Source organism: Gracilinanus agilis, chromosome 2 (genome assembly GCF_016433145.1).
Source record: "Gracilinanus agilis isolate LMUSP501 chromosome 2, AgileGrace, whole genome shotgun sequence".
Classification (NCBI taxonomy): domain Eukaryota; kingdom Metazoa; phylum Chordata; class Mammalia; order Didelphimorphia; family Didelphidae; genus Gracilinanus; species Gracilinanus agilis.
This window is the reverse complement of record NC_058131.1, coordinates 486,606,303-486,625,009: the sequence shown is the minus strand read 5'-3', so window position 1 is coordinate 486,625,009 and position 18,707 is coordinate 486,606,303. Positions and strand designations below refer to the sequence as shown.

The following is an 18,707-nucleotide window of genomic DNA, read 5'->3' as shown; positions in this document are numbered from 1 at the left end:
TTGCTGGAGTTGAATGTTGGGAACCATTGCTGAAGAAGGTGCTCTGTTGTAGAGTACATGACAATGGAGAGGAAATCTAAACATAGTCTGATACGTACCCTGGATTTTAGGAAAGCAGCATTGGAAAGGTTCTGAGAGAAGGCATCAGGATAAATGATAAGGAGGATGCAATGAATTAAAATATGTCAGGTGATATCAGCCCTGCAGAGATGGAAAACTCTAATTTCTACAAAGGGGAGTAATTACAATGAAGAGGGAAAGTAGAATTTGTTTAGGCGTCAATGTGGATATACAGGTAACTTACCAAACAACTTAGTTTTGAAAAAGAAATGTACAGAGTATGGACACCACGTGAGGTAACAGAAGATTAATATGAGCATGTCACAGTTCCATAAAAATATTATGAGCAATGTTAAAGCTTAGAATGAGCTTAGACTCAGAAGAGAAGCTAAGGACAACAGAAAGGGTTGTGTGTTTCTTTTTTAAGCTGTATTTGGGGGAAGAAAAGGATCAGATCTTTGATTGGTATCTGGCAGTGATGGCGACCCTTTTAGAGATTAAGTGTCCAAACTGCAACCTTCACACTACATGTGAGCCCCATACCTTACCCCAGACAGGGGAAGGTGGAAGTGCTCCCACTGGGCTGCTGGCCAGAGGGGTAGGTCATGTGAGAAACGTCCTCAGGAATGCTTGGAGAGGGGGAAGGGAGCAGCCCCTTCAGCATGTGTGCCATAGGTTTACCAACACAGGTATATGAGAAGATAATTGACAAATGGGACGAGGCAGAGCTGCTCAAAGAAAAATGACCTTTATGCTAGAAATGACAGAACAGAAATAGCTAATAGGGTGTTCAGAATTAAGATAATTAAGGAGATAATATGAGAAAAACTAGCTTCCCTTGAAGAATTCAAGGCACCTGGCTCAGATGAGCCACATTCTTGGGTCCTAAAAGAAGTGGCAAATATGACTGCTGAGCCATGTTAAGTGATATCTGAAAGATCATGGGGAAAACTCTCACCTTATTGGAAAAGCGTAACTGTCCAAATTTTCAAAAAAGGAGAGAGAAAAGAATCTGTAAACTATAGGACAGGGAAGATGATTTCAACCCTTTAGAAAATTCTAGAATGTATATCTTTAGAATAGCTGGCAAACATTTAGCAAGGGATTCTTTGACTACAAAGAGCTAATAGATTAAAGTATGGATGGTATGCTTATCAAATTTACAGATGAGATAAAGATGAGAAAGTAAGTTAATGTTGTAGATGACATAGTCAGAATCCAAAAGAATCTCGATAAGCTAGAATATTTGTCTGAATCTAACAAAATGAAATTCAGTAGTAATAAATACTTCTTTTTTGGATGAATTTTCTTCCCTTGTTAGACTCCTCAAGAGTAGGGACTGTCTTTTGCCTTTCTTTGTATACCCAGCATTTAGCACAATGTAGGCACACAGTAGGTGCTTAATAAATATATGTGAATTGTGTGGTCTTACATTTAACTATAAAAAACCCAACTTTTTATGTAAAAAATAGGGGAGGCATAGATAGATATTAGTCTGAAAAAAGCTCTCAGAGCTTTAGGAAAACATAAGCTTAATAAGAGTTAGTAGTGTAATGTTATAGCTAAAAATGCTAACAAAGGCAGTAGTCCTTGAAGAATATGAGCTGACTCTGAATACTTAACGAACTCTTGACTTAGAAAGATGCCTTTGGTTATATAAGTGGAGTTAACTGGAGTTAATAAGTCTTTAAAGTCGAGGAATACTTACTTACACTTTTGCCATTTCTAGAACCACAGCCCTCCCCCAAACAACAACTCCTACTCCTCCCTAAAAAAAATAAAATTAAGAGAGTTCTCTCATTCAGAGAATCAGATAGGAAATATTCCTGAAAAACTAATATGATAAAAGAAGTCACCCTTAGATAAGGTTGGAGGGAGAAGAAGCTAGAGATGTCTTTTCTGCCTCTTTTCAAGCCACACACACAGACAGCATCCTCCCTGCCATAAGTGGAGCCTTGCCATTCCTGTGGGCCAACTCACACTCCTATTGCTACATATATAGGTATAAGCAAAATGAATGTTAAAATACATAAATACAAAACAGTTTGAGGGCAAAAGACCTCAAAATTGTTGGGGAAAGGGAAGAGATAAGGAAAGCTTTTGCACAAAAGGAAATGCTCAATTGCTGTCATTGAAGAAGATCCAAATTCTATGAGATGCAGGTGAAAACTTGTTTGGATTACAGAGTACAGTCATTTCAAAGGCACAGAGAGAAGAAAGATGAGAGTATTCTTTTTGAGAAACATAGACGTCATAGAATAGGAGGCAATGGTGGTATTGTCCAATAGTGCTGGGAAAATATGTTGGGATCTAGATTTTCAGGGCTTTGATGCCAAACAGAAGAGTTTGTATTTTACCCTAGAAGCCATAAGAAGCCACTAGAGTTTTTTGAAAAAGTATGACATGGTCAGATTTTAAAGTATTTGAAAAACTGTGTGGAGAACAGACTTAAGGGAAGAGATCTGCATAAATTCTCTGTAGCTACATGTGTTTAAGAAGTGATATTCGTGTTTAGACATGCTTTGCTATATGCTTTTACACATGCTAATTTACTTTTCCCTATTTTTCCAGAGCCTGAATGGGGAATGTGGTTTAAACAGTTATGATCAATACTACACCCAACATTAAAAAAATAAATAAGCCTACACAATAAATAAAAGGCAAAAGGCTGATCAATAATCAGCAGAGTGGCTTAACAGCCACTCCAGCAAAAGTGTTTGAAAAGGTGCTTCATACTCCACTGTCGGCTCTAACCACAGCTGTTCATTATTGATCTGTTGCAAGAAAAGAACATCTATTATTACCACACCAGTGTCAGCCTGGCAATTTCTCAAATAAGTAGCCTGACCTGAACTGGCCACGAAACTACCACAAGCTCGCAGCTGCAAGGAGGCTAAGGACCTGGATTCCATTGTTTCTTCCCAACCAACAAAAGTAAAGTGGCATAAACTCGATCTGCATTGTGGGTGTAATAAGCCACAAACCAATCCTCAGTCTTTTCAAGAGAACAGAGATCACAGGTAAGTCCAAAGCAAAATATTGTGTATCGAAATACAAAGGTTGAAAGAAGTGACTTAAAAGGTGATAGCATTATGAAGTAGTGCTTAAAGCTGCCACTTGAAAAAAATGATGCTTAAAAATGACAAAGTACTCTGGATATATAGAACATAGAAAAGGCTCAAGAGCACAGAAAGGGAGAAAATTATTAGCAAAGTTCATGGCATGGCAATACAAACCTTGAATCAGGTCTCTCACTTGCCCAACAACATAATGGCTTCTCATAATTTTGTCACAGGAAGACAAAAGAGAGAGTTCATAAGTTATTGGCTTAAAATGTAAATGAAATGATGAATCAAAGTTTTTCAAATAAGTGGTCAGACTTAGGAGAACACCAAGCACAAGATCTAAAGCAGTGATTCCCAAAGAAGGTGCTACTGCCCCCTGGTGGGTGCTGCAGTGATTCAGGGTAGCAGTGATGGCCACACTTTTTTTCTATTACATTCTATTCTGAGTTGAATAAATAGTTTCATAATTTCCAGGGGGAACTAAGTAATATTTTTTTCTGGAAAGGGGGCGGTAGGCCAAAAAAGTTTGGGAACCACTGATCTAAAGGATATTGAGTTATTGGACAGCTCTAGAAAAGTGCATCTATGCAAAAAAGCTAGGATGAGAAACTCCATTTACCATTGCAAATCCCCAACCTCTCTATGGCATATTAGAAATGTCTTAGGCGCATAAAGGTAAATGACTTGATCAGAGTCACACTTGCTAAGAGGCAAAAGTGGGATATGAGGGTGGAAGGGACTAGAAATAGGAATTTATATAGCATCAACTAAGAGCCAGGAACAGTGCCAAACATTTTTTTTAAATAGTATTTAATCCTCACAACAATTCTGAGAGGTAGGTGCTGTTACTAACCCTGTTTTATGGTTGACAAAACGAAACTAAATTACTTGCCTAAGGTCACACATCTAGGAAGTGACTGGGGTAGGATTTGAACTTAAATGTTTCTGACTCCAGAGCAATCTACTGTGCCACCACCTGTCTCTGCATATGGTGATATAGTACTCATCTTTCTAATCAAGTGACCTTTTCCCATATAATATTTTTAGCAGTATCTTTAAAGCTGAGTGATCATTCTAAGTAAAATATTAGACTGAAACTTTGCCTTCCTTGGTTTAAGAATTTGTAAAGCATTTTACTTTTGCCCTACTCTACCTCAAATTTTCAGCTAATGCATCATTAATTTTGTATATCTTTCTTTACTTGGCCCAGAAACTGATGTCATTATGCACTCACACTTATGTTGAATTAAGTTATACTCATTTCTGAAGATAATTACAAAATGAAGAGTAAATCTCATTTCATAATTAACAAGAAGAGATTTCTGGATGCATGTTGAGGAGGAACAGTATCCAGATATACTTGAAAAACCTTCTAGACAATAGTTAAATTCAGCAATGAGAATGAGACCCAAAATAATATCGTAATTTGAACCAGTGCTTTTATATAATGGCTACTTTTTAAAACAGTGATCATTTGATAGAAAGATATAGAAGGAACAAGGTCATTTTCCTCTAGATTATTTGATTTTTAAAATATTAAAAAAGAAGTCTCCCTATAAAGTAAATTTCAATTCAGAAAGTACCTAAAGAAATTCATAAATGTTAGACTTCCATGCTAAGATGGCCACAGAGTAGAAGGAAGAGATTTCTCCTCTTCACAACTGACCAATACCAGATGAGTGAAGGTGCTCTACTGTATGGTACAGCTTTTAAGGTAGACAGGGTTTAGGCATTTCCATATTATAAGGGGATAAAATTGCACCTACAAAAGCACGAGCTGATCACCCCACATTTATAGTATCAAAGTCAGAGCAAATGTGTGGCAATCTCTAGGTTCTCTGGGGGGCTGGCTCAGGGCACGACAGACTTACCCCTGAGGGAAGCAAAACTTGTGACCCAAGGCTAAGGAACACAGACCTTGTATGTAGAGATAGGGCAGAGAGGGGCTTCCCACAGCAGACTTGGCAGAGACTGGAAAAATAGCCTCAGCAAAAACTGCTCTATATCTCTGCCTGCCCTCCTCACTCAGACTTCTGGTTTGGAAGAGAAGAAAAAACTAATGCAGCAATGGCCACCAACACCCAAGAACTACAATCTACAACTAACAAAAAAATTAAGAAAAAGCCTCTGACCCAAGATAACTTCCATGAAGAAAAACAGCAGACTACAGAGGCAACAGCAAAGAGCAACAAACAAGCAAACACATCCAAAATTTCAAAGAAAAAAAAAGGAAATTGGTCACAAGCTCTTGAGGAACTCAAAAATGAATTCAAGAATCAAGTAAGAAATATAGAAGACACTTGGCAAGAAAAATGGGAAAGAGTTCAAAAAGAAAACAACAGTTTAAAAGACAATCTCCCACTTGGAAAAAGAAACACAGAAATCACAAAAGTAATAAATAAATTGGAGACCAGAATTGATCTGCATTGATCTGCTGGAAGCCATGAACAGCAGGATAGACCAAACTAAAAAGGAAAATCAAAAGATCATAGCTGACAATCAGTCTTTAAAGACTAGAATTGGGTAAGTAGAAGGCAATGATCTCACAAGACAGCAAGAATTAATAAAGCAAAATCAAAATAATGACAAAAAGGAAGGAAACATGAAATGTGTTATTGAGAAAACAATGGGCCTGGAGAACAGATCTAAAAGGGACAATTTGTGAATCATTGGTCTACCAGAAAACCTGGAAAAAAACAGAGGTCTTGACATCATACTACAAAAATTTATCCAAGAAAAATGCTCTGATATTCTTGAACAAGAGAATAAAATAGACATTGAAAGAGACCATAGATCATCCTCTACATTAAATCCTCAAGAGAAAACACCCTCAGGAATATAATTGCCAACTTCAAGAGCTTCCAAGCTAAGGAGAAAAATATTGTAAGAAGTTAGAAAGAGATAATTCAGATATCAAAGAGTACCAATCAGAATTACACAGGATCTGGCAGCCTCCACACTTAAGGAGTACAAGGCTTGGAATATGATATTCAGAAGGGTAAGAGAATTGTGTCTACAACCAAGGATCCCCTACCCATCAAAACTGACTGTAAACATCCAGGGGAAAGTATGGGCATTTAACAAAATTGAGTATTTCTAAGTATTCCTAAAGAAAATAACAGAACTAAATGGAAAATTTGATATCCAAATCCAAAATTCAAAAGACACATGAAAAGGTAAACAAGAAAGAGGGGAAAAAATTTTAAGTGGTTCAGTAATGTGAAATTGTTTATATTCCTATATGAAAAATGATATTTGTAACTCTCAAAAACTGTTTTCACTATCATAGAAGATAGAAAAATTATTCAAAGGCAGAGGCTGAGGTACTAATTGGTTTAAGACAGCAATGGGCAAACTATGGCCCTCAGGTCAGATGTAGCCCCCTGAAATGTTCTATCTGGCCCTGCAACATAATTCCTAATCTGAAGAGTACAATGAATAGGATACAATACAATGAAACTTCAAAAGAGTTGCCTTAGAAACAGATTGACAGATGAGCATTTCCTTTCCTTTGGCCCCCTCTTTAAAAAGTTTGCCCATCGCTGGTTTAAGACGATATATTAAAAAAGGGGAGTGGGCTGGGAATAAAAGATGACACCAAAAGAATCTTGAAGGAAGAAGAAAAATCTGATAATCTATACCACATAAAGAGGTACATGGGAGAAGGAGGGGGAGAATACAATTATAAGAAGGAGAAGAAGAGAGTGGTAATAGGTAATACTTAAACTTTCAGTGGAATCAATTCTGAAAGGGAAGAGTAGCTAGATGGATTGGGGTAATAGACTTCTATGTTACCCTACAGGGAAGTTGAGAGGAAATCCAATGGAGGGATAGGGGCAGAGAGTATCAAAAGGGAGGGAAAAGAAAGGGGAGGAAATTTAATAGACTTTAAAGAAAAATAAGAGGGGAATAAAAAGGGAGGGTATGGGAAGGAAATTAAAATAAGGATGGGGAATAGGTGGACGATTAAAAGCATAACACTGGTGTATAATATAATAGTGAAAGAAGAAAGGACAAGATTAAAAGAGGAAATCAAACTGATGGGGAATATACAGGTGGCAATCATAACTCTGAATGTGAATGGGATGAACTCACCCATTAAACAGAAGTGGATAGCAGAATGATTTAGAAACCAAAATCCTACCACATTATTGTCTATGAGAAACACGCATGAGGCAGGTAGATACACAGAGGGTAAAGGTAAGAGTATGGAACAAAATTTATTGGGCATCAAGTGAGAAAAAGAAGGCAGGAGTCACAGTCATGATACTGGCAAAGCCAAAGTAAAATATATATCTGATTAAAAGGGATAGGGAAGGTAATTGCATCCTGATTAAAGACAGTAGAGACAATGAAGAAATAGCAGTATTCAACATGTATGCACCAAATGGTATACCATTCAGATTTTTAAAGGAGAAACTATTGGAGCTTACAGAGGAAATGGATAGTAAAACTATACTAGTGGGAGACCTGAAACTTCCACTCTCAGAGCTAGATAAATCAAACAAAAAAATAAATAAGAAAGAGGTAAAAGTTGTGAATGAAATCTTAGAAAAAATAGAGTTTATAGATACATGGCGAAAAATAAATAGGAACAAAAACAAATACATCTTCTTTTCAGCAGCACATGGTATATTCACAAAAATTGATCATGTACTAACACATAAAAACTTTGCAAAAATATGCAAAAAAGCAGAAATAATAAATGCAACCTTTTCAGATCATAATGCAATAAAATAATAATTAGTAAGCATATGTGGAGAGTCAAAGCAAAAATTCTGAATGGGTAAATGACTTAAATATAAAGAAGGAAACTATAAGTAAATTAGATGAACATAGAATTGTATACCTGTCAGATCTACAGGAAAGAAAAGAATTTAAGACCAAGCTATAAATAGAGAATATCACAAAATGTAAAATGAATAATTTTTATTACATTAACTTAAAAAGTTTTTGTACCAACAAAACCAATGCATCCAAAATTAGAAGAAAAGCAACGAATTGGGAGAAAAATGTAATGGTCTTCTCTACTAGCAGCAATGCAATGATTCAGGATAGTTCTGAGGGCTTATGAGAAAGAACACTGTCCATATCCAAAGACAGAACTGTGAGAGTAGAAACACAGAAGTAAACACATTTCCTTGATCACGTGATTTGATGGGGATATTTTGGGCATAGACTCTAAATGATCACTATGTTGTAAATATTAATAATAGGGAAATAGGTCTTGATCAGTGATACATATAAAACCCAGTTGAATTGCTCACTGGCTATGGGAGGGGGTGGCTTGAGAGGAAGTAAAGAACATGAATCATGTATCCATGGGGAAATATATTTAATTAATTGATTGAATTTAAAATTTAAAATTAAAAAAGAAATTCATAAATGCTTCTTTTGAATTTTGTTTCACTAATATTGAAGAGAAAGTCATTGTCCTGAAAAGTAGTGAATACTGGAGAAATTTCTGATTAGCTCAAATGCTCTACATTTAACACTTTTGATTTATGGTTCAGAAGTCCTTAAAGTTGAAAAATCCGACAAAAGATATTACCTTTGCATCTTCTTTGTAAGTCTCAAATAATTTCCATCATACCTGGATTCAGGAAAAATCACTAACTCCCAGTGGATCACTGCTGTGATTCCAGTCAACGAAGAAAACTATTAGTAATAATTGATTACTCCCTAATATTCTTTTCTTTTCTTCCCCCCTTCTTCCTCTTCATTTTTTACTTTCTTTCTACACTCATATTCTTTTCTCCTTCTAATGCTCCTGATGATATTGAAGGCTACAAGAGTTTGGAAAATCCTAATTCAGAATAAGCTACCAAAGTTTTACTGAGAATAAGCATGTAAGTGTCACATAAGGCAGAAGATTCAATATCCTGTTACATATTCTGCACATTTGTATGTGTGGCACCGGCAAATTACAACTCTTAATGAGTCAAATAGCTATAGAAAATAATAGTCTGTGAGCTATGCCCATAGGAAATGAAATTGATTTTCTAGTGAGGCTTAAAAACTAGATGGAAGGCAATTCCAAAACAGGACTTAAAAATATGTTTTGAGCAATAGCAACATTAGTGGGATAAGTGGAAAGCCTGCCAAGACAAACACTCTGAAGGATAACACTCATCTGGATAAAGAAGTTCCAATATGTTTGATGGAAAAGCAGTTCCCTTACTTTCCTGTCATGACATGTAATTTAATTTCTATGTATATATTACATCATACCATTAAAACACATCTGTTTAAGATCCTACTCTTAGGTCATCCTGCCAGTTAAAAAAAAGCTACACACCACTCTTCTTGGGGTGAATAGGCCAACAAACAAGCAAAGTCTAACACTAATGATAACAGGTTGTAGGAGTGCTAGGAAAGTCAACAAGATGCTGCTTAATCATTTCTGTAAAGTTGGCAAAACTCAACGTCCTTGAACCTGGATATCATAAGGAAATTTCTGTGTAATGAGAAGTAAATACCACTCATGCAATCCAATTTTCTCCCTAATGTCAGCTCACTTTTTAAATTTTTATTGTTGAATTTGTACAGGTCAGATTCATGGTTACTAACACAACCTGCTCTTAGCAGCAATAGAAATAAATCAAAGGAACCAGAAAATGACTAAAGAACATTCTTAGGCAAACAACAAATGCCTAGCACTGGGAAAAGTCATCACTGTTACAAGGAGGCATTTTCAGATGAATGAAAGTTCACTTACCTTTTAAAGATCGGCTTTCACAGAACTACCTCCTTGCTATTGCTGGAATGACTTACCTTTCTGCTTCCATATTCCATACACACACACACACACACACACACACACACATATACACATATATACATCAACACAGACCTACTCCCCCCTTTTAACTATGAAGAGAAGACATATCTCTGAAAGCACAGCTGTGTGTGTGTGTGTGTGTGTGTGTGTGTGTGTGTGTGTGTGTGTGTATTTTCCTTTGGGAAAATAGTTTTAGTTGTGAGTCCAACAGAAGCACAGCAAATTGTAATGACGAGAAAAGAGCAAGCAGAATGTTCTCCTCAAACTCCAAGGAATTCTTTTAACCACCAGAATCAAAGTTCAAAACAACCTTCCAGTCACATAAGAGTAAATGGAGAACTCTGATACTTCGGAGCCTTAATTAAATGCTTACCAGCATCAGTAGGGGACCTTATAAATGTGGTAGACAGCAAGTCTTATGCTTTATGGCTACAGAATAACAAGCTTATATTCAGCCCAATATGTTTTAGAGATTTTTCTTTGTACTTTCCAATTTATCAATTGTTTCTCCTTAGTATGTCAGGAGAGACAAAGAGGAAGAACAGAGAAAAGCAGTTGAGAAAAATTGGGCAAAGAAGATAAATATAGACAAACTGAAAATCTCACATGATACAATAGTGGAATAAGTCATAATTGATGTTTGAATGTTTTCCAAATAAAGCACTGGATTACTTTGGATGCTCCATTATTTGTTCATATAGCACATTTGTTTATAACAAAAACTCAAGAAGTGATATAATTTGTCCTAGACATAAAGAGAACCCATGGACTTTGAAATCATAGGATAACGAATGCCCAACAGATAAAGCTACGTCTTTTCTCTCAAATTCTCCATAGTAGATGCTTAGAGATTTTGAGAAGTAATTTTCTTTAACTGCACAGGTATAGGAAAAGAAGATGGCCTATAGACCTTAATTATACTCATGTGACTAAAAATATATAGACAGGGTATCCGAAAAAATCTTAGTACAGATTTAAACCATAGTTTAAAAGTACACTGAGACTTTTTTGGCATGTATTTTATTTCTACTATTTATTGATCTATTTACTTACACAGAAGATAGATATTGACACAGACACAGAAAGCTGTGAAAATAAATTCTTGTTTCTTTCTATCTGTAGATATTGTTTTTGTATATAGACATTGATACCATAATGACATCTTTTCCAGTTAAACGATGCTGGTTTAGGAATCTGAGTGTAGCAATAGTAGAAAGATAATTTAAATAGGAATCTCTAGTATGAAACAAGATTACTTGAGTCTATCTTTTGATACCAACTATAGTGATAATTAGCATTTTCACTTTTTATAAAACAGGAAGATATGCAGACTTATATATGAAATGAATATATACTACTCTCTCTAAACAAAGCTTTTGGTAAAGTCACTATTTTGGGTCACCAGTCTTTCCTAGAAAACAGGAATATCCTTTATCCTCCCTTAAACATTATTTTTAAAAAGTCTAGATTTTTTAGTTTTAATGGGAAGTTCAACACCCTAAGTAAAAAAATTATGCCGTCTAAGATGCAAGACTATCATTTGGGGGCAAGTATACCTATTCCATGATCTTAAAAATCACATTTAAAAAATCACTTATGTAAGCAAGATAGTAGGGAGGAAAAAGTCCAATTTAAGCATATTCATTTTTTAATGGAAAAAAACCAATCCTACTATTTTCAGTCAAGGAGCTCTCTCTTTACTTTCCAGAAATGTGCCAAATGAACAGTTTAAAGAGAAAATCAAATTGTTTCAAGTGAAGAGAATGAAATCTCTATTATGAAGTTTTTCTCCTTAAGTGTTCTCATAGGCTTCGTACCCTTCCCCAAATTCCCAGGCATGAAAGAATTTTACTCACGGTCATTGCATTGATTCCCAGAGTAGGAAGTCATGGAACAGTCACAGGTGAAACCTTCCCATTGTTGCATGCAGACACCTTGGTTGGCACAAGAATCTTCCTGGCAGGTGGTGCTTGGTCCTGGAAATGGGGATTAGAAAAGGAAAGGGAAAGAAAGGCGGGGGGAGGGGGAGAAGAAGGAAGGTAAGGCACTATATGAATCCAAGAACAAGAGTGTACAAATTCACTGTTATCATGCCAAAAGACAATCTAATCAATGAACAGCACAACCACCCAAGATTTCCATTCTTGGTCATGCAACAAGAATTCAGGGGCAACAAGAAACAACAAAGACACACGTAGCTACAAAATGTTAACAGTGACACACAAAATGAAGAGGAGGTAACCAGAACATTCTCATTTAGGCAGGCTTCGCAAAAAAGCTTCATCTCTACCATTCAACTAGACAGGCAGATAATCTTATAATGGCTCATGCTCTGACCAGGCCTTTCAGATTAGGAACTCTATTATAATAATACTGAGGTAGAAGAAATACACTTAGCCGGTTCTTTTGTATCCTGAAGGTGGGAAGTTCCTGAAGATTGCAGTAAAAATTAAAAGGTTGGTGCCATTTTCTCCATGAAGCCCTCCCTGATTCCTACCTACTTCCCTCTACTCTCCAGGTGAAAGCATTCTCCTTCTCAAGCTTTCCTAGATGATTTTAACTGAAACATTCTTTTGTAAAACCTTGTAAGACATTTATCTGAACATATGCTGACTGTCCAATAGATTGTAAATTGCTAGAAGCCAGTTTTCTAGGTATACAGTAAGCAGGGCATTGGACCTGGTGTTTGTTAGGAAGATCTGAGTTCCTACCTCATTTATTAGATCTGTGACCCTGGGCTTAGCACTTTAACCACTGTTTTTCTCAGTTTCTTCATCTATAAAATAGGGAACATAATAGCATCTCTCTACTGGTGTTGTTGTAAGGATAAGATAAAACATGAAGTACTTTACAAACCTTAAAGTGCTATGTGATTGCTATTATTATCATTAATGTAATCATTCTTCTTATTTTCATCTCTATATCCCCAAAGAGTCTTGTATATGTGAAGCACTTAATAAATGTACATTGAATTGGCTTGAATGATTTCTTAGAGACTGTTAGAGTGATATATGGAAGGAAGCTATGTTCTGTCATATGCTGTCAGCCTAAATTTAGGTCAAATTTTGGATTCCCTTAACCCTTCTGACTTTTTCCAATCTACTTCTTTTTTATTGTAGTAGTTTTTCTCCACTCTGATTTGAGGTGGGGAAAGAAATAATGATCTTCTGGGAATATTTTTGCTTAAAAATAATATTCAGGATAATGAAGAAAAGAAAATCTTCAGGACTGAAGTGCTTAACTTCCCCATAAACACAAGTCTTTGGGAGTGTGGGGGTCTTTTCCTCCATATATTAAAAGTCAATGCAGAGTCCTCATTCATGTGATATTTGATGTGTCAAGGAATTTGGTCATTGTCTGGTCTAAATGATATTTATTCCAAGGAATTTGGTCATTGTCTGGTCTAAATGATATTTATTCTCAAGGCAGAAATAAATTCCAAAGTTTCTGCCCATACATAAACACTGAGTTCTAAGTAGGTAGAATCTAGATGATATATTTTCAAAGAAAGTATCATATCCACAAGTATTCCTTTCTTCTTTACTATATGTCATTTTTCTTTTTTTTCCTTTCTTCAAGTGAAGAAGTCAAACTATTCTTCATAAGTCAAAGCTATTAAAATATGGAATCATAAAGCTCATGGCAATCTAAAACAATTGGGGAATGGATAAGCTTCTGGGCTGCTCCAGTTCTCATCAACAATTACATCCGTCCTTGTAGGGATGAGAAAAGGAAAATGGTCATACCCAATGAGTCCTAAACTTGAACACTGTGTGATACAATTTTTATTAACAATGGTAAATCAGAATAAATTCCTTTCAAAAGGTAAAATCTTCTGAAAAAGTCCGCAGGACTCCCTGACCAAACAGCTCTTGCCAAACAATTGGTTGGTAATTTAATGCTTTAAAAGAATCAGAAATATATGGCTTACTTTCCCTAGATATCTAAAGAAAAACAAAATAATTCTTCATGTTTTGGTTGATACCAAACAACAAATCCTTCCATTCCTCCTCTCTTTACTTTGCCTATTCCCATCTTAAGCAGAGTAGCAATAGCTGACATTTATATAGTGCTTTTTATTACCAAGTGCTTTACATATATGATTTCCTCATGTACACCCAAACGACCCTTTATGGTAAAGACTTCAGACATTATTGTCCCCATTTTACAATTGAGAACCCAAAGGCTCAAATAGTTAACTATAGTGACTTGTTTATGTTTATACAAGTCCATCCTTTCAGGTCCATCTCTAGCATCATCTCTTCCATAAAAACTCCAGATAACAATGATTCATCTCTTAATTATCCACAGTACTTATTTTTGACAACATATATTGTTGGTATCTGAGTATATGTAATTAGACAATTTATAAAATATATTAAATACTGAATTATTTCTTGTTCTTTAATAGTTTTCTCTGCATGTCTTGTCCCTCACCATAGATTATAAGAGCCTTGACAAGAACCATGTTATATAACTATCTCTCCATATATATAGTTGTATCTACATAATTTTTGGATTCCTATCAGCATAGTGTTATAAACACAGTAAGGTACTAGAGCAACTAGTTGGCTCAGTGGACAGAGAGCCAGGACATAAGAACAGAGGTCATAGGTTCAAATCTGACCTCAGACACTTCCCAACTGTGTGACCCTGCGTATCTCACTTACCTCTAATTTTCTAGCTCTTGTCATACTTCTGTCTTGGAACCAATATTTAATATCGATTCTAAGACAGAAAGTAAGGCTTCAAAAAAGTAATAAACATAGTGACATATTTTAATTTGGATAGAATGGAATCTAACTGAGTTTTCTGAAGATGTTATTTCTAAAATCTGAGAATAGAGATGAGTGGGAGAGGAGAAAGAGGTCAAGAGAAGGAAGAGACCTGAAGGTGAAGGAATAGTTTACTTCTCAAAGGTCACATGAATTGAACAAAGGGCTATTAAAACACATACTTACATAATGTGTCTTTAATATACCAAGTGATACATCTTTATTACACTATGGGGCTAGTTAATGCAATCTAAAAATCTCTGGAAGGTCATATGCTGTGTTGAAAGAAGAGGCCAGTCATAAGAGAAAGAAAGCAGCTATTCTATACATGGCTTAAACAAGGTGTCATTTTGGCAGTTGGAGATAATATGGCATACTGGTTAGCATTCTTGCCTTGCAGTTAGGAAGTCCTGGGTTCAAAGCCAACCCCCTTTGTTTACTAGGTCAATTACAATGCAGATCCTTCATCTATTGACATTATTTCCAGAATAAATCATCCCCTAAATTCATTTTTATCTACTCCCATCCCTTATGCCCCACTTCTTTGCTCTAACATTAACACTTCCTTTTTTAAATGTTGTAGGGAAAAGGATGATGCTACTCATTATCTTTACTGGTCTTGATTTCATCAGATTTCTGCAACTTATTCAACGACGTTTTGATTCACATAAATATATAATTGATCTACAATACTTTTTTGCTGTTTGCCAAAGGTATTTATTCTCACTTGCTAGATTTGAATAGGTAAATTTATGAGGTAAAAATGACTGAAGGCCTATCAAAGAACAATGACGTTCCAGTATCTTTGCATGTTGCCCTGCATAGCTTCAGGACAGAGGGAAAGTAGTTATCAGGAATGCACATACTCATGCCTTACAGCATACAATGAAAATACAGAAATCAGAGTATTTATTGAGGGATTGTGACATAATGGATGGAAGGGCCATTAGTCTATCAAGCAGGACACTTGGATTCTAATCCTAGCCCTGTCCTTGACTAGCTTTTTGATCTTGGATAAACATCTTAATCCCCCAGGGCCTCAGTTTCTTCATCAGTAAAAAAAAGATCCTGGGTTAGAATCAAGGGTTCTTAATCTGTGGTCCATCAACTTGGTGTGTGTTTTTAACATTTTGCTAACTGTTCAATATAATTGGTTTCCTTTGTAATATTTTGTATTTTATTGTATTTGTTTATGAACATCATTCTGAGAAAGGGTCCATAGGCTTCAAAAGATGGCTAATGGATTTCATGATACACAAAAAAAGTGAAGAAGTCTTGGCCCAAATGATGGACTGCACACAAATCTGTATACAATGTACATTTAAATACAATAATCTAAACCAGTTACAATATCCAAGTGTGTACTTCTAATATACCGAAGTATCTATGATTTTATTGGTATAGATATGACTTCTTCTGGTGCAGATCACTCCTCCATGTGTTCTTACACCATACCTATGACTTCCCATAAAACTTCCATAGAGATATTATCCATCATACTGGTGACCAGTCTCTGATTCTTTTAATATTTTATGACCCACAAGTAGCACTTGATTTTTCTATCTATTTTCTTCCTTCCCTTTTGCTACTGATGGCCTCACCTTTTTCAAGGCATTATTGACAATGTCTTTTATACCACTTCTCAAATTTGTCACTATTGGTATTATTCTATAGCCTCTTTAAATCTCCCATATGTCTTCTTATCATTGCCCTTTTGTTTTTCTGTAATTTTGATTCTTCTCTGACTGAGTGAGGTCTTTAGTAATTCTCAGTCACATAGCACTTCTAAAATATAAGTGTTAGAAAAGAAATGAGATTTTGTAGAGTGTAGTTTCTTGGACCATTAAAAGCAATGTATAATTTCAAATAGTAGTCCATCACCCATATTTAGCACCTTTATGCTTTCTGTCTCTGTCTCTTTCTGTCTGTCTTTCTATCTCTGCCTCTTCTCTGTCTATCTCTGTCTCTTCCTCCCTATCCTTTACTAATACAACTAGGCACCTTCTCTGTAATTTATAAACTTGGACAATGGTCAGGGGTGGGAAACATCAAGTGATTAAGTAAATTACTAGGGATTATATAACCAATATATGTCAAAGACAAGAACTGACTCCAGATCTTCTTGACTTTGGGGGGGACAGACTTCTATTAGTGGATAGAAGAAGCCCTGCTTTTTCTCTTGTATCTAAAGCTCTATCTTTATTCAGATCTACATAATAATAATAATTAATGTTTATATAGTGCATACTATGTGCCAGGCACTTTACAAATATCATCTCATATGATCCTCAAAACACTCTTTTGAGGAGATGTTGTTAACATCTCCATTTTTCACTTGAGGGAACTGAGGCAAACAGAAGTTAAATGACTTGTCCAGAGTCCTGCAGCTAAGATGTATTTGAGGTTAAATTTAAATTCAGGTCTTCTTCACTCCAAGCCTGTTGTTCTATCCATTACCTCATCTAGCTGATAGAACTATCGACATCTATCTGTTTCTCTGTCTATATCTACAACTACATTTCTATCTTATGTTGATGGGACTAACTGAACAGGCTGCCTATCTAACTGCATTTTAAAATCTGGGAAATACACATTTTTTCATCCAATATGTTTTGGAAGGTTAAAGCAATTTCTCTCTAATGATCATGATTCTCATTAGAGAAAGTGTATATTTCAGAGGATTTGGCGTAATAAGCACAATGTTAGGAGGAGTATGTTAAAAAAATCTACCACATATAGGAGATCCCTTTTCTGTTTGAACTCTACAAAGGACATCCACTAAGTCTCATAGAAACACCTTAAGTGTGTATGTCTTTTCATTAATGACTCATTTGATACTATGTTTAAGATTCTGTTCAACAAAGTTATTTCTGATTATATCTGTCAAAGATTATTGTGTGATTTTAGTGTAGATGTATAAATATGTTATTGTAGAAGAGGTTTTAAGACTACATTTCATTCTATTGAATCAAATACATTTTTGTAAATTACAAGTAGTTAATATAATTGAATATTATATCCTTTGTATCTCAGTTAAATGACTGTAAAGATGCATTCTGCTAAATGCTAAGCCAAAGCAGATTATTTGCTATCTTGGGGAGGGGAAGTGGGAAAGGAGAGAATTTGGATTGCAAAATGTCAAAAAACAAATATTTAAAATTGTTTCTACATGTAATTGGGGAAAATACAATAAAATTTTATGATAGGGAAAAAAGATGTATAGTGGTACAATATATCATCTATTAAAACCTGTCTGCTACTTTCTCTTTCATCAAGGATACCCCAACTGCATTAACTACACCATTTTCACAAAGATTACATAGAAACTAGAATAGTCATATTGGTAATATTGCTGATACCTCCTCAGTGTTGTTATTTTTAAAATCTATAATTATTATGATTTTCTGAAATCTCCACCCCCTGAGATATATTGAAAATCAATCAGTTAAGTGCCTTTAAAATTGTATCGACTCCAAGTTAAAAGTCCACATTTATTATGTTTATTATGCTTACTATGTACACTTTTTTCTAACCTTTAGCATGCATTTCTTTTATACACATTTTTCAGTCACAATAAAAAAAGAAAATGCCTTAGCTCAAACTATATATTTGTTTATATTGTTGGGGAGTAATTTTCACTTTTAGCTGCTCTGTGTATATCTTTGAGCTTGATTACTCCAATTTGGAAGTTTCCCAGAGACCCATAAATTCAGAGTTGCAATTATGCTCACAAATCTGTGGAAAAGAACACATTGTCTCCAGAAGTTCCAAATATTTTTACATTGCTGTTAACATTTTTAAGTCTCGCTAGTCTTTAATCATAATTTATTATTTCATTCCATTTCCTATATTTCTAATACATCAAGGAGTATGGCTTATATACACAAGTGAATAAGAATGGTTCACAATAATTGGTTTATTTTCTTGCAAAGATCTTTGGCCAAATAGTAAGATTTTTAACTGATCTTCCTTTGTAATTTTCTCCATCTCAATTTATTTCTTTATAAAATGAGCAGATTAAATTTT

The 18,707-nt window shown here is 35.2% G+C and overlaps 1 protein-coding gene across 5 annotated transcripts in view; it reads right to left on the bottom strand.

The window, feature by feature from the left end:
- The window catches only part of NRXN3 (neurexin 3), a 2,038,283-nt gene that overhangs the window by 1,047,793 nt on the left and 971,783 nt on the right, over positions 1-18,707 (bottom strand). For all 5 annotated transcript variants that reach the window (XM_044664970.1, XM_044664971.1, XM_044664967.1 and 2 more), the window contains one exon: positions 11,763-11,882. In XM_044664970.1, the coding sequence (XP_044520905.1) occupies positions 11,763-11,882 (120 nt within the window). The remainder of the gene's footprint in view (positions 1-11,762; positions 11,883-18,707) is intronic.